This window comes from Gopherus evgoodei, chromosome 3 (genome assembly GCF_007399415.2).
Source record: "Gopherus evgoodei ecotype Sinaloan lineage chromosome 3, rGopEvg1_v1.p, whole genome shotgun sequence".
NCBI classification, from domain to species: Eukaryota; Metazoa; Chordata; order Testudines; family Testudinidae; genus Gopherus; species Gopherus evgoodei.
Window position 1 is genome coordinate 15,167,672 of NC_044324.1, and position 17,083 is coordinate 15,184,754.

General features: G+C 45.0%; 1 protein-coding gene across 1 annotated transcript in view; it reads right to left on the bottom strand.

Moving 5' to 3' along the window:
* Window positions 1-15,767, bottom strand: part of PNOC (prepronociceptin) — a 40,552-nt gene extending 24,785 nt beyond the window's left edge. The window contains exons 1-2 of the mRNA XM_030555156.1: window positions 15,730-15,767; window positions 145-287 (exon numbers count right to left, since the gene is read on the bottom strand). Of these exons, the coding sequence (XP_030411016.1) occupies window positions 145-270 (126 nt within the window). The 5' untranslated portion in view covers window positions 271-287; window positions 15,730-15,767. The remainder of the gene's footprint in view (window positions 1-144; window positions 288-15,729) is intronic.
* Window positions 15,768-17,083: the final 1,316 nt, after the last annotated feature.

A 17,083-nucleotide genomic window follows, 5' to 3' on the forward strand; every position in this document is an offset into this window, starting at 1 on the left:
CTCCTGATGTGGCTCTAGGTGATTGCCTATGTTATCTATTCCTAATGCTGGTGACATTGGGACAGGCAGCCTTTCTGATGCACCTGGGACAGCTGCATGTCAATTGCTGGAGAGTGAGTGAGGCTATGGCCTTGACTGACTTACGAGAACATTGAAGTTGTCCTGTTGGTTGTACAAGTGTCTGTTGCAGCTCAGGCAGTCCCTCTGACAGTCGCCAAGCACATGGGCAAACAAGCACAGCAGCAAGAGATCCCACAGCAGAGCCCCCATGGTGGCAGTTGCAAGACCTAGGGAACAGAGAAACAAAGACAAGTAGCTCATTGAAGAGATCGCTCCCGGTCTGTTAGAAAGAGAAATTCTCCCATTGCTGAGTCACCAGAGCGGCAAAACCTCTTAAGCGACCAGATTATTTTCCCAGTACACTAACAAGCTGCATGTGGTCTGACTGGTCAGTAACTGCCAGGATCACGCTTTCATTTTTGGAAACAGATGCTGCATTTGCTTTTGCCCCAATCAGTTGGTGCTTCCCCAAACTGTCCATGGTTTTACAAAACTAATGGTCAGGACTCCACGGTTCCATTACCAACTCCGCCACTGATTCCCTGTGTGACCTTGGGTGAATCATTTCACTTCTTCAGATCAGGAACCCATCATTAAATTGCAGGTCGCATCACTCCACAGAGGCAGCGTGAGATTCAGTTGTTCGTAAGGCACTTTAAGATCATGGAACAAAAGGTGCGAATAGTCAAAGTAAACTGTTGCTGAAGAGCCTCTGGTCTGAAAATGTTTCTGTCGAAACTGTTCAGCGAATGTGAGTAATGAACAGAGTCATAGGCAACCAAATTTGGGTTTCCAAACAATTTGCTAATTTAAAGAGCAGCTAAATCCATAACAAACAGTATTACTCATAATACTCCATCAGCTCTTAGTGACACACATAAAGGAGATATTGTCGAACATATGGGACCAAATTCTGCTGGCAGACACATTCATACAATTCACATTGTCTTCAGTGATAGATGTGCTGGGCTGGTACATTAATTTTGTATTTGAGATGGTGCTGGAGGAAAACTTCATATCAATGAGTTAAAGTGGGCCAAGTTGCACTGTCACTCCTACATTAAAATCAATGGTTGCAACTTTGCCCTTCTTTGAGGCACTCTTCAAACCCAAAGCAAGCTCAGTTAAGCTTCAGTGTAACTGAAAGACGTTTTAAAAGTTAATTCTGTGTTGATGAAGGATTGGCAGTGTCATAAACAGATAGCTAAGGGTTAATGTCTCTTACACCTGGAAAGAGGTAACCTGAAGCACCTGACCAGAGGACCAATCAGGAAACCAGACTTTTTCAGGTCTGGGTGGAGGGAAGTTTGTGTCTGAGTTCTTTGTCTTGAATCTGTCCCTCTCGGCTATGGGAAGGATTTTTCTATTTCCTGCTTTCTAATCTTCTGTATCCAAGTTGTGAGTACAAAGATAGGTTTGGTTTTTTGTATTTACATGTATGTAGTTGCTGGAGTGTTTTGACTTGTATTCTTTTTGAATAAGGCTGTTTATTCATATTCCTTTTAAGCAATTAACCCTGTATGTGTCACCTTAATACAGAGAGACCATTTTAATGTATTTTTCTTTCTTTTTATATAAAGCTTTCTTTTTAAGACCTGTTGGAGTTTTTCTTTAGTGGGGAACTCCAGAGAATTGAGTCTGTGCTTACCAGGGAATTGGTGGGAGGAAGAAGTCAGGGGGAAATCTGTGTGTGTTAGATTTACTAGCCTGACTTTGCTTTCCCTCTGGGTGAGGGAGGAAGAGAGATTAGCTCTCAGTACTTCTGTTTTCCAAGGCTGGAAACGGGGAGGGTGAATCCCTCTGTTTAGATTCATGGAGCTTGCTTCTGTGCATCTCTCCAGGAACACCTGGAGGGGGGAAGGGAAAAGGTTTATTTCCCTTTGTTGTGAGACTCAAGGGATTTGGGTTTTGGGGTCCCCAGGGAAGGTTTGGGGGGATCAGAGTGCCCCAAAACACTCTAATTTTTGGGGTGGTGGCAGCTTTACCAGGTCCAAGCTGGTAACTAAGCTTGGAGGTTTTCATGCTAACCCCCATATTTTGGACGCTAAGGTCCAAATCTGGGACTAGGTTATGACAGGCAGCCACAGACAGAATTTGTCTAGACAACAGAGGTATCCAGAAGCGAAGTTTACCTCAACCCTGGAGTGATCACTTATGGGCGGTGAGGGGAAGTACGTTTTTGTGACCCATCATAGTTTCTGGGCTGAGGCTGCCAGCCAAAGCAGCTAATTTAAAGCCAATTAGGGAGGTGGTTGTGGGATGTGGATCCTGGCTGCTAGGAGCCGGGCAGAGACCGCCTCCCATCTGAGCTAGTAATCTAGAAATGAAGGTGTTTGCATCTCATTCCCAGTTCTTGGAGACATCCTCTTCTCCAGCTTCAGCTTGTTTGTATTCACTTCACTTCTGTCTGCCTCTCTAGCCTCTCTCTTATAGCCAACACAGCTAGAATACAAGTTACTCTTCTATCTAAGCTTCCAAGCCCTTGTCATTGACAATATGACAACCCAAGACTTCTCCCCAGGTCTGGTTGGCTCTAAGGCTCTATCTGAAGGACCTTTTCACCTCAGATCCTAATTTCCTATCCCACTTTCACCTCCACAGGTGCCAAAATCAGCCAGCAGCTGCTGAGAATGTGAATATAAGAACAGCCATACAGAGTAAGACCAATGGTTTATCTAGCCCAGTATCCTGTCTTCCAACAGTGGCCAATGCCAGGTCCTTCAGAGGGAATGAACAGAACAAGTAACCATCAAGTGATCCATCCCCTGTCGCCCATTCCCAGCTTCTGGCAAACAGAGACTAGGGACACCATCCCTGCCCATCTTGGCTAATAGCCATTGATGGACCTATCTTCCATGAATAGGTTGACTGTGCATTGTGTGAAGAAATACTTTCTTTTGTTTGTTTTAAATGTGCTGCCACATCTGTGTGCAGTATTCAAGATGTGGGCGTACCATGGGTTTATATAGAGGCAATATGATATTTTCTGTCTTATTATTGATCCCTTTCCTAATGATTCCCAACATTCTGTTGGCTTCTTTGACTGCCACTGCACATTGGGTGGATGTTTTCAGAGAACTATCCACAATGACTCCAAGATCTCTTTCTTGCGTGGTAACAGATACTTTAGACTCCATTATTTTATATGTATAGTTGGGATTATGTTTTCCAATGTGCATTACTTTGCATTTATTGACATTGAATTTCATCTGCCATTTTGTTGCCCGGTCACCCAGTTTTGTGAGAAAAGGATCTTTGCAGTCTGCTTGGGACTTAGCTATCTTGATTAGTTTTGTATCATCTGCAAATTTTGCCACTTCACTGGTATTTACCCTGTTTTCCAGATCACTTATGAACCTGTTGAAGAGTACTGTTCCCAGTTCAGACTCCTGGGGGACACCACTATTTACATCTCTCCATTCTGAAAACTGATAATTTATTCCTACCCTTTGTTTCTTATCTTTTAACTGGTTACTGATCCATGAGAGGACCTTCCCTCTTATCCCATGACAGCTTACTTTGCTTAAGTGAAGGACCTTATGAAAGGCTTTCTGAAAATCTAAGTACACTATGTCCACTGGATCACCCTTGTCCACATGCTTGTTGACCCCTTCAAGGAATTCTAGTAGATTAGTGAGGCTTGATTTCCCTTTACACAAACCATATTGACTCTTCCCCCAACAAATTGTGTTCATCTACGTGTCTGATAATTCTGTTCTTTACTATAGTTTCAACAAATTTGGTACTGAAATTAGGCTTACCAGCCTGTAATTGCAAGGATTGCCTCTGGAGCCTTTTAAAATAATTGGCGTCACATTAGCTATCCTCCAGTCATCTCATACAGAAGCTGATTTAAGTGATAGGTTACAAACCATAGTTAGTAGTTCTGCAATTTCACATTTGAGTTCCTTCAGAATTCGGGTGAATACCATCTCGCCATGGTGACTTATTGCTGTGTAATATATCAATTTGCTCCAAAACCCCCTCTAATGACACCTCAATCTGGGACAGTTCATCAGATTTGTCACCTAAAAAGAATGGCTCAGGTTTGTCTCCCTCACATCCTCTACCATGAAGACTGTTGCAAAGAATTCATTTAGTTTCTCTGCAATGGCCTTATTCATTTAGTTTTAGTTTAGTTTCTCAGCAATGGCCTTATTCTCCTTGAGTGCTCTTTTAGCATCTCGATTGTCCAGTGGCCCAACTGGTTGGTTAGCAGGCTTCCTGCTTCTGATGTACTTAAATTTTTTTTTTTTTGCTGTTACTTTTTGAATCTTTGGCTAGCTGTTCTTTAATTTCTTCTTTTGGCTTTCCTAATTATGTTTTTTTTTTTTTTTTTTACACTTCACTTGCCAGAGTTTATGCTCCTTTCTATTTTCCTCAATAGGATTTAACTTCCACTTTTTACTCTGTTGGTTAGCCACGGTGGCACTTTTTTTTTGTCCTCTTACTATGTTTTTAAATTTGGAGTACGCATTTAAATTGAGCTTTGATTATGGTGTCTTTAAAAAGTTTCCATGCAGCTTGCAGGGACTTCACTTTTGGCGCTGTACTTTTTAACTTCTATTTAACAGGCTTCCTCATTTTTGTGTAGTTCTTCTCTCTGAAATTAAATGCTACTGGGGTGGGCTGCATTGGTGTCCCCCCCCCCGAGGGTTGTTAAATGTATTATGTTATGGTCACTATTACTAAATGGTTCAACTATATTCACCTCTTGGTCCAGAACCTGTACTCCACTTAGGACTAAATCAGAATTGCCTCTCCTCTTGTGAGTTCCAGGCCTAGCTGATCCAAGAAGTAGTAATTTAAAGGGTCAAGAAACTTTATCTCTGCATCCCATCCTGAGATGACATGTACCCAGCCAATATGGGGATAGTTGAAATGGGCTAACAGAAGACCATGCTACCTTGTTTCAAGCACCTTTCATCTGAAGAGCTGAAAACACTTTATAGCCATGAATGAAGACTCACACTTCTGTGAGACTGGGGTTGTTTATTGCCATGTTATAGATAGGGAAACTGAGGCACATAGTGGTGAAATGACTCAATCAAAGTGCAGCAGTGAATCAGAGCTGAAGAAGTGGTACCCAGGACTCTTGCCAGTGGCTTATCTTTTTAACCATCCTTCCTCCCCTTGTTAATGAGACTTAGTACATCTCAAATTAAGATATCAATTTAAACAAAAGAGAATAGTGCAGATGGCCCACGGTCTTTTCCCTTAATCCCCCAAAGTTCTCACCACTGAAATTCCAGCACTGGATCTATTATTGTTTATTGTTTGTACTATAACAGCATCCAGGCGCCCCGGTCATGGGTCTGAGAGTCACTGGGTTAGGTGCTGTGCAAGTACATATAGACTGTCTGACCTAGCTGAAAGCTCCCTCTTCAGCTGTTGTATTTAATCAGCAGGGCTGGGAAAAGGGGAACAAGGACTTGGGTCCTGGCACACAGAATAAACAGGTTTTCTTATTTGCATGACAGTGAGACAGGAGACATGACATGACATTACTCATGAGCAGAGTCCAGGAGTAGCGCTGCATTGCAGGCAGGGTCCCTGTCACCAGGGTGATTTAAGCTGAACACAGTAGGTAGGGATGCCAGTCTCTCTGCTTCCTGTGAAATTCCTGATCTGCATTTCCCCTGCATGGGGCAATGACTCCCACAAAGCATGGTGGTGTGACAGATGTTCTGCATTATGTCTCCTGTCTAGCAGGATGTCCTGTTTGTGATTCGGATTCCCATCCTCAGCATCAAGCAAGTGTGGCATAAAGCTGGGAGGCTTCGGAAGGCCCCCTTCCTGCAGTGTGACTTTCATTTCCTCCCTTGACACTGTAAGATTCTGCTCAGAGGTGACAATCCCATGAATGGGGATCCACCCTATGAACTGGATATGAGCTGGGACAGCATGGGGCATTGCTTTGGCTGGCACTACAGCCTGAGCAATACATGGAGGACCAGGAGCTCCTGCTGATCAGAGACCAAGGCCTGGATCCAGAAACGATGTGTAGAGCAGCACAAATTCTACTCACTCACACATCCGCGGATGTGGATGAATAGAAGAACAGTGGGATTCAATCCTGAGCCCCGCTCTGGTCCTATTGGGCATTGGTCCTGGTGCGAAGAAGTTAGAAAGCAGCCAGATCTCCCCAGCTGGGGAATCCGCCCCGCATGGAGGCGTTCTCCACAGGGGCAGCTCCAGGCCCCAGCACGCCAAGCACATGCTTGGGGCGGCAAGCCACGGGGGGGCGCTCTGCCGGCACCGCGAGGGCGGCAGGCAGGCTGCGTTCGGCAACTTGCCTGCGGAGGGTCCACTGGTCCTGCGGCTTCGGCGGATCTCCCGCAGGCAAGCCGCTGAAAGTAGCCTGCCTGCCGTGCTTGGGGCGGCAAAATGCCTAGAGCCACCCCTGGTTCTCCACTGGCATAAAGTCAGGCTAACTGACCCCTCCTTCTGCAGCCCATAGTGTAGGGGGCATGTCAGGTCATTCTTTGGGGCAGAGGGGAAGATGGCATAGCCAGACCATGCTGTGCTCCGGCAAGTAGATGGCAGCTGGTTCCTTGGGATTATAGCCATATGGGCATATAGACTAGCCAGGGCTTCCCTGAACTGGCCCCAGCCTGCTGAAGGAGTGGACAGTCACAACAGGTCTGAGATGTGCCTGTAGCATTTAAAGAAGCTGCTTATCTCATTCCTCACTTTTGTAACCTGTGCCTTAAGACTACATTTTTTGCCACTGTGAATAAACTTAGCTTAGAAGAGGCAGATGTGAAGCTCGTTCCAGAGGCTCATTTGCCAATCTTACTCCTCTAGGTGAATAGCTTGAGCAAGGTCTTTAACCTTAGTGCATGTCGCTATTTAAAAATAAAAATAATGAATTGTTTTTTGTAAGGAAAGGTAATTTGCTTCACACCAGTCTTATCTGTCACAGTGTCGTTCTGCACAGTGGGGATAACCGCTTTTATTCACATGATTAGCTGCTCAGAGCTGAAATTCCCATTCACCTGTATAATCAAAAACATGGTGAATTGGTTTTATTAGGGTGTTTCTGATGACAATAGTAGGGGATAAACAAATTTTAAGAGGAAACTGTCTAATTGGGATGATTTGGGAGGCTACAAGGTTAACTAAGCACTCAGGTATGCTTTTTACCAGCTCCTTGTTGCAATAAGCAATCAGGTATAATGCTTGAGTGCAGCATTTGTCTACTATCTGTCTACTATCCAGCTTGCAATTGCCTTTGGACAAATACAAAAATGAGATGTTTGATACAGACCTAATAAACGAGGGCCAAATCCTGATACAGTTGAAGTCAGTGGCACGACGCCAGTTGGACCTGTTTCTGGCCTTGCTCATGGGAGGGTAAATTGAGAGTAACCTGGTCAAAGCCAGTGGAGTTCAGCGGATGTTAAACTGATGTGAGAGCAGAACTGGCCCTGTTGACTTCAGTAATACCAGGATTCGGAGCACAACATTTCTTTTTGCTTCTGCTTGTGGTTTCTGGGTTGAGCGAGGGTGACCAGACAGCAAGTGGGAAAAATCGGGACGGGGTGGGGGGTAATAGGAGCCTATGTAAGAAAAAGACTCCAAAATTGGGACTGTCCCTATAAAATCGGGACATCTGGTCACCCTACTGTTGAGATGTGTGTAAAACAGGAACTAGTAGAACCCCTAAAAGTCTTTGGGGGAAAGAGAGAGAGAGACAGGAGGTGGGAAAACAGAGAAGGCTGGAGGAGAAGATAGTTTGATACTTAGGGCCAGATCCTTGTTCTGTTCCCTTTGTGCCAGCTGTCTCATTCCAGGCAGGGACAAGAATCCAGGCCCCTAGCTCATGCCAAGAGGATGGGCATACCTTCCTCATGTATAGAGTTTGCATGCAGTGCTCTCTTGACTTCAGTGAAAAGGGTGTACAGGACTGGGCCTGGGGTGCCTCAGTGGAAGAGATTTAAAAGGGGCTTTGTTACAGGGAGATGAGTCCACCTGCAGAACTGAAGGGTTGCATATTACACTGTGAATCCTCTTTATAATCATCCCCCTGGGTACAGTTTACTGCAATGATACTGTCAGTGGGTTGGAATGTGGTCATAGGATAACGTTATTTAACTACCTGCTGCTACAGCAGCATCAATTTACCGAAAATAAATGATCAGATCCCTGCCAGAGCTGCCTCATGTAGCACAGATCTGAGGTTGAGGTGGTGCCCACAGCTGGTGCTGCCTCATTCACCTGACATGGCACCTTTGCAGTGTATAGCTAACCCAGGGACATATGCATGTAGACTATGGAAGAATCTCCCAAAGGGAAAACTAGACTGGACAATGCACTGGAGTATATTCACAGGCAATCACCTTGTACTGGCATCTGAGGGCTGACTAAATCAATGGTTCTCAACGAGGGGTATGCATATCCTTGGGGGAACACAGAGGTCTTTCGGGGGTACATCAACTCATCTAGATATTTGCCTAGTTTTACAACAGGCTACATAAAAAGCACTTGCCAAGTCAGTACAGACTAAAATTGCATGCAGAGAATGACTTGTCTATACTGCTGTACATACTATGCACTGAAATGTAAGTACAATATTTATATTCCAATTGATTTATTTTTACTATATAATTCTAAAATCAGAAAGTCAGCAATTTTTCAGTCATAGTGTGCTGTGACACTTGTATTTTTATGTCTGATTTTGTCAACAAATAGATTTAAGGCAGCTGAAACTTGGGGCATGCAAGACAAGTCAGACTCCTGAAAGGGGTACAGTTGTCTGGAAAGGTTGAGAGCCAGTGGACTAGATTAACTGCCTAAAAGGGAGAAACAGACCAGGGTCTTGTGGTGAAGGTAAGAGACCTGGGATCATTTCCCAGCTCTACCGCTCTGCGGTCTTGGGCAAGTCACTTCACCTTTCTGTGACTCGTTTATCCCATCTGCAAAATGGGGATCATTCACCTTCCTCAGAGGGATGTCAGGGAGTGAAATCCATTAGGGCCCAAGCATGCCTGATTAGTGCTGCCCTGAGCTGGGGTCTTGGTGCTACCTGAGAGGGAGCTGCGGAAGGGATTATGGCTCCTTGGGCCTCTGATGCACCTTAGGATGGTACAGCATGGCTGGCCCTGGTGTCTCCAGCTGGCTTTGCTGGCTGGTGTGGGACCATGGTGTGTTTTCCCAGCAGTTCGAGAAGGAAACAGGTACAGTCAATGTGCAGGGTATGAATATGCCATCTCATGTACAAGACCAGGCAAAGTAACCAGAGCAGGTCTGAGATTTGGAGCTAACATGTAGTTTGTTTATCTTAGGGGTTTCTACCACCCCCATCACCTTGGCATCTGAGCACACCCCTGTGTATGTCACTGCTGAACTTGGCCCAGAGATATCTATGGATGTTGCAGCTGCTTGTTCCAGGTTGCCTTGTTGAATATGGTCCCGTGACTCTAGTCCTTCTGGAAATGCTCATTTCATTGGTTGATCAGAACTCAACGAGCGAGAAAAAGGGGATTTGGGTAGAGGGAAGCAAGCTGAGTGTAAATAGATTGAAGCTGAGGGATCGAACAGGCATAGGAGTGAACACCTGTTCACTAGAAAAGAATCAAGGTTGCAGTGCCGTGAAAAAACTAGTATGTCTAAAGCTCTGACACCTCAGAACAAAGACTCAGTTTGAGTCCAGGTCAACTCTAACTTGGGCAAACGTTTGAACTGGTTCCAATCTGATGTGGCCTGACCTAGTTAACTTCTCTGGGCCTTGTGACAGTGGCAAATGCAGAGAGGAAAAGGCTGCCTTCGGGATCCTCAAACCATTCTTCTTTTTCCAAGCTGAGTAGAGGGAACACATAAGCCAGTAAAAAGATGAAAGCTGGGCTGCTTCTTTCTGCATGGAAGTGATGCTAAGAAGGGATGGTTCATACAAATTTTCCTTAATTCAGTGTTACCAGCAGAGTGGAAGTGTTACGCAGATTCCCATAAAGTCTGGAGTATCAGATTCATTGCACTTTGGTACCAGGGTCACACACAGTTTCTATCTGGCTGGAGTAGCATATGCTGAGGGCATGGAAGGGTTAATCTCAGTAGCTTGTTTGTTGTTTGCCGACTGTACAAGGGAGAGCGCTGATAAGGTTTGGAATTACTTTAATCTTTGCTGAGTCTCATTAAAGCTGGATGGCGGAATGAGTCAGAGGATTGGCAAAAGCTTCCAGAAGAGGGGCTGGGAATGGCAATCACCCTTTCAACTCACCCCTAAAAGTTATTCAGATTAATCTCCTCTCTCACGATGCACAGAGGCAGAGTTTAGTGGTCCAAGCAGTGCTGTGTTCTAACCCAGGGGTGCCACTGATTCCCTGGGTGTCCTTGTGCACATTGTGTGACCCCTTTGTGCCTCAGTTTCCCCATCTGTAAAATGTACTAGTCCTGGATGATCTGTCTCACAGTGTTATTAGGGCTAATTACTGAAGTGAACAGAATATCGTGGCGATGGGAAAAACTCTACAAAAGTGCTAACTGTTACTATCCATGTCTCTGTCTGTGGCGTCTCCTGCTTCTTTATCTGGTCACTACAAGGCTCTAATTTTAAAGCCTGTTCTCATTTTTCAACTCTTACGTTTGGGCAGCACCTCAGAGCCGTGAATGAAAAGTGATCTAGCAGTAGGAAGTGCTGTCAAGCACTTACACTGGCCATTCAGGCCAGGCTAGATGATCTTAATGGCCCTTCTGACTGTGAAATCTATTAATCAATCTAGAAAGCACAGTGGTGCTCTTAGAATTAAGACTCAGATAAAGAAACAACGCCTACCAATACTTAGTCATTTATGACCCTTTTATTGGAGTCTACTGTTTAAGACCTCTTTTTTCCTTTGAGTTTATTAACTATTATTTCAGCCCAGAATGGCTGGCACCCCACTCACTGACGTCCACGAGAATGTGTGGCTTCCATCCTGCTCTCATGCAAGCCAGTGGTTCATTGCTTCTCATGGTGGGAAAGAGGCAGGTGTTGGCTATAATTAATATAAATGGGATTCTTTTGTGGCAGCTGCTGGACAAGACCCAGTATTTCTCTCTACTTCCCAGACTAACTAGACAAAGGCTGTGCTCTCCCCGTACTACAAAGGGCAAAACTCCAATGGGCCTGATTCTGACCTCACTCACACAGTGTAACCCATGTAACTGCAACAGAGTTACTCCTTATTCATGCCAAAGTAATTGGGATCAGGATCAGGCCCTCCAGGCAGCTTACCACACCCCTTTTTGTCCCCCAAAGAGGTTTCAAGTTCACTGTGCCCTAGAAAGGCAGGTTGCAACTGGCTGTCACAAAGTGGCTGAGGGAGACACACAGACAATCATTGAGTCTTTTCTTTCCTGCTAATTGAAAGATCTTATCAGCCCAGTTTCTCCAGGCACTAGCAATCATCACCCAGTGAATGAAATGCACCACAGAGAATTGGCTGGAACAGACATGTTCTGGTGAGAGAGATAAGCAAAGCGGCTGATTTGTACTGCCGTGCAATGTGAAATCCTGGCTTGACGCACAATTGCTTGTGGCTCTCAAGGGATCAACTGTGCGGTGGGGTCAGAGCAGCAGCTATGAACCTTCCTGCTGTTGTAAACCTCCCAAAATCAACCCAGTCAGAAGGTGAGGGGTGGGAGTCCCAGGGACAGGGCTGCCCAGAGGATTCAGGGGGCCTGGGGCAAAGCAATTTTGAGGGCCCCTTCCATAAAAAAAAGTTGCAATACTACAGAATACTATATTCTCGTGGGGGCCCCTGTGGGGCCTGGGCAAATTGCCTCACTTGCCCCCCACCCCAGGCAGCCCTGCCCAGGGATGGAGGGCAGAGATCTGAGCAAGGGCACAGAGGGCTGAGATATGGTCAAGAAGCAGCCACAACTCCCCAGCTAGTGAATGTAGAGCCAGCATAACCAGTTCCTACCCTGGCTTCACCCACCCCACCTCCTATGCAGCACTCTGGCAATCCTTTGGAGCCCAGAGCCAGCCAGGGTAGTTCAGAGCAACCCCTAGGTTGACTTAAGTTACATGAGGGCTGGTGGGACTTGCTACCAACCCCAGGATTGGGAAGCCACCCCCACCCACACGCTTCTGCTGGTCATAGATGAGGCTCTGGTCCATAGACTAGCAACAAAATTCAAATTCCAAATTTTGTGTTGTTAAATGTAGCCAAAAATATGCCAGTCTAAGTCTAGCGGTGAGCAGGGTCAGAACTATGAGGCTTTATAAACTGCAGGGAGCATGGGAGGGAGAATGAATTGGGAAGTGTGAAGGCAGGGAATCCAAAGAGATGCTGATAGCTTCTGTGAGAGGCACCCAGTCACGCAAATGGTGGCGTAAGACACTCGAGCGTACTATCCTATAGTCATCACATCTCCACCCACAGGGTGTCAAGAGGAGAATGTATCCTTATTCACGTAATTAGCAGAAGTATAGATGAAGCTGTAAAGATTTTCTTCCCAGAACAAATACATGCTCAGCAGAAATCTCTGCCTGGAACAGGGATATTGATGTAGCTTCTGGGAGGGGGAGGGGATAGAGTGAACAGACAATAAGTGTGAAAAATCGGGACGGGGGGTGTGAGGTAATAGGTGCCTGTATAAGACAAGGCCTATAAAATCGGGACATCTGGTCACTCGGGGGAGGGTGACAGGACAAGGCATCCGCCTTCCAACCTGACAGGGAAGGGCAGGGGTGTGCAGATTCATTCATTTTTTTGTAAAGTGTATGGGATCCCTGGATGGAAAGTGCTAGGGAAGCATAAAATATTGGTGGTTATTATCACTCAATGTACCTTCATTGTGCTCAATTTCTGTTGTGAAGTAGTCAAGCTGTAAAGCACTCTGGAAATCCAGCCGACCAATCCAGATATTAGGAGTCTGGCTATTGGAGGGTTATCTGTGGTTCCAGACAGGAGCATGTTGGCGGTATACAAAATTGTGAATAATACTGCGGCCACTTGTACTAGATCAACCAAGCACATCCATTAATAATCCTTCCCCATATAACACAAGTGGAAAGGGAGGCATAAAAGAATATGCTATTTTTAAACAGCAGCATATGATTAACCTGTGGAACTTGCTGCTGTAGGATGTTGCTGAGTTGAATAGGTTAGTAAGATTAAAAAATGGATTAAACATTTACTAAGAATAGTACTGGCCAGTTAGAATAAAAAACTACACGGCCCATCAGTCCTCATGCATCAGGGCACAAACTGATCAGTATTAGGATATTAGGAAGAAATTCCCCATTGGATAACATGGCAGAAAGCACCTTGTTGGTCAAAACATATTGCCATTTGGTAGTACTGCTGTGAAACAACCTAAGAAGTCAAGACTGAACTGGTTCCTGTGACCTACTGTATCCAAGCCAGTCAGGAACTCTTCAGCTCAGAGCTAGACTTACTTCACGCTGCAGATAAGCCTAATGCTGGAGCCTGGCAGTACTAAAGACAGAATAAATCCTCTCATAGGCATTTTCTATTGCACTTTATCCAGGCAGAGAACCAGTGGCAGGATCTTTGCCCCCTTGTTGTGTCTTTGGGAAAATTAATTTAAAAGGCACTGATGCTTTTATACTGAACGTTTGTGCAAGCAGGCTCAGAATCATTAATTCCCCCTGCCCCCCACTGTCTGCTCAGCAATCTCCTAAGGGACATGGCAGAAGCCCCATTGCTTGGGACACGAGACTGGACACAATGTCCAGGTGGGAACCATCCCACAGGGGGAGTTGGGATGGGCTGGATGGTCTAGTTTCCCTTCTGCAGAATCAATAGCCATAAAAGTTAGAATCGGCAACAATATGATCAGTTTTCTTTAGCTTTGTTGGTGTGTGTGGAGCTGTTGCTCTGTGGGTGAAGCGGTTCTGAATCAGTCATGCTCTCACTGAGCTAACAGACAAGGAAAAGGGTGATTTCCATACCAGAGAGTGACAGAGAATTGTACCCTGCATTCTCTAAAATTTACATTTATACATTTAACATGCATCTGATGAAGTGGGTATTCACCCACGAAAGCTCATGCTCCAAAACGTCTGTTAGTCTATAAGGTGCCACAGGATTCTTTGCTGCTTTTACAGATCCAGACTAACACGGCTACCCTCTGATACATTTATACAGTTAATCCAGCCATAACATTCTTTCATTCATTCATGCACACATACCAAAGTGGGGCCTGAACAAAAGCCCAGTTGGAAAGACTCCCATTGTCTTGAATGGGCTTTGGATCAGGCCCTTGGTCTGAACACACTGTGGCTAGCAGATGTCAGCTTCTGTTAGTCACAGGGAGTGTGTCCAACTGATTTCGGCAAATAGCCACAAGGTTGTCCAATAGTGACCTCCACTGGCAACAGTTAAAACACTGGCAGTTTTGCTCTCTGAAGCTCTCTTCCAAATCATAGGTATAAAGTTACGACTAGCCTGCCTGTAAGCAAGGAAGAATCTGATTCCTAAAACAGAAAATGCTGTTTTAAAAGACTTATGTATACAAAATAATAAGAATATTTAACATTTTAAGAGTGTCTCAAAGCATTTCACAAACATTATTGAAATCACGCTCCTTTGAGAGAATGGGTCGATAAGAAGAAAATTACATTTCTGGTTTTTGTGAGATTTCAGTGAGGGTTTTTATTGGCCATAGATTCCTCTAGTTTATATGATGCTTGCAGAAAAGCAAGTGTATACTCTTGTTAATTCACTAAATTGTGCAATTGGTCATAATTGGCCAAATTGTAAAATGCAGTAAATCTGTAGATTCAGAAATGCAATTTAGAGGCAAAGCATTGTTGGGAAAAGGTTTCTCCTTCCAGTATAACCCAGCTGAATCTGTCATTCCTACACCTCCTTGTCCTGCACGGGTGACTGTGAGAATATTCTGTTTACCTTTTGTGTGTTTTCAAAAAGAACAAGGCACCACTCCTAATTCAGATGTCTTTGAGAACACTCTCCAGTCAAGTTCCAAAGTTAGTGATCTATTTTGTTCTTGCTTTAAATTAGATGAGCTAGAAATACTGAATGGGGAAAATAATGGTGCCATGACTGAGGGAATTCTGAGCCTGGGTCAAAGAAATCATCCTGGGAATAACTGCACAAAGCTCCTAGCGATTCGTTTTTTAAAGCTAGCAAACAAAAATCCCCCATTCTGTTCAACTGAGTATCAGGCATCTGCAAAATATTTATGTCTGGAATGAGCAGCCATGTAAATGATACCTGTCTGATAAATATCAATAGAAATAACAGGGAGGGTAGAAATCAATAGACACATTACTAAGAAGATGATGTGGTTTTTCCACAGGGTTAGTAGATTTTGATACACTGAACAATTCCTTCTCCAGTTGCATATGGTCTTTCATGTAATTAGGTCCAAGAAAGATTTTCTCAGGAACTGGATTGTGAAGGCAAAACTTTTTTTTTTCGAACCACTCACCCAAACTAGCATCTTAAGCAGGGTCTGATCTTCCAGTCCCTTTCAGCCAGAGAAACTCCTTAAAGAGAATATATTCATTGTAACCCTTTAAATGGGGGAAAAATCTCAGCAAAACCCAAAGCCTCTCCCATTGTCTTTATATTAAAAGGATGTCCTGATCTGAAGAAGCACCTGCATGCAGAGAGCAAGAGAGAGCCCTTGTGGTCCTCTGTTCCCCCCTAACACAAAGAGAAGCAGTGCTGGTATTATCAAGCAATTGCCTACCTGAGGGTGTGTTGTCAGTAGCAAGGCTTCCTCTGATATGTGACTCTTCCACAGTGTCTCTGTCACAGTGGTGTGTATATATATATACAGTACACACACACACACATCCACGCATCTCCCGCCCCAACCTACCACCACGTGCATCTTTGAGCCCACCCCCAGGATGCTGGCTGGCTGACACGCTAACTAACAGCTGGGGAGCAGCACTGTGCCCTTAGCATTCCCTCTACCTCCCCCCGAAACCTTTCCAGAAACAGTGTCACTTTGCGATCTCTTTACCGGAACCCTTTAACTTACATGCCATGACACCAGCCTGCTGCGGACAAGCAGTACCTCACGGTATTACTCATAGGAGGCGCAGCAGTAACTGACGCTCAGACCTCCTGGTGCCAGCGAAGTGCAGCACAGAACCCCAAAGCAGCTCAGTCAGAGCCACAGCATACCGGACAAAAGCCAAGGGAATCCTGGGTTTCCAGTCAGGCCTGAGCTTCCCAATCCCCTGGCCTGCACCTCACTCACAAAGCACTTCAATTGGATCCAGAAGGAAGAGGTGTGAACATTTAGCACTGCTTGTTCTCCTCCCAGGGCTTGTATCATTGCACATGAAAAAACGCTGACAGGGAGATTGTGTGGTGATGTGCAGAGAGCCCTGGATTGGGAGACAGGATTCTGTTCCAGTCACTTTAATTGCTTTGTGCCTCAGTTTCCCTTTCTGCAAAAGGGGCTTACTGAAAGCTCCTTGAGATCTGAGGATGAACAGTGCCAGATAAACGCTTTGTGATTTTTTTGGTACCCTTTGGAGAGTTTGAGAGTATTATTAATAATTCTTTGCCTTATATAAAGTTACTGGCAGCTTTCATCCAACAAGGTCAAAGTGCTTTACAAATGTATTAAGCTTCACAAGACCCCTGTGAGGTAGGAAAAAGATCAAGAGGGATCACTCCACCCACCACTGAAATACAGGCAGTGCTGGAATGGAATTCAGCAGCTGTTTAGAAGCACATGTGAACCTACCCAACAGTATAAGCCATTGTGCTAAGGAGAATTCTGCATCCCACCAAAACTGCAAGGGGGAATTTTAGGAAGACAATAGCTAGAATTTTGCCAGAACATCGGGATCAAGTGGCATTTTTATGTGAAAAGTACCAGGAGATCAAAGATGCCAAATGAACAGGTCCTGGGTTTTCTGCCTCTCCTGAAAGATGGTGCCTCGCACAACACAGCACCCTCCCCAGCCTGCACCTTGCTGGGGTGTTGGCTCAGTACTAACTCAGGAAGGAGTGCCAGCTATGGAATTGCCAGCACTACTTCCTGCATCTCCTAGATGCTCTCTGGAGAGCTCCCATCCCACCCC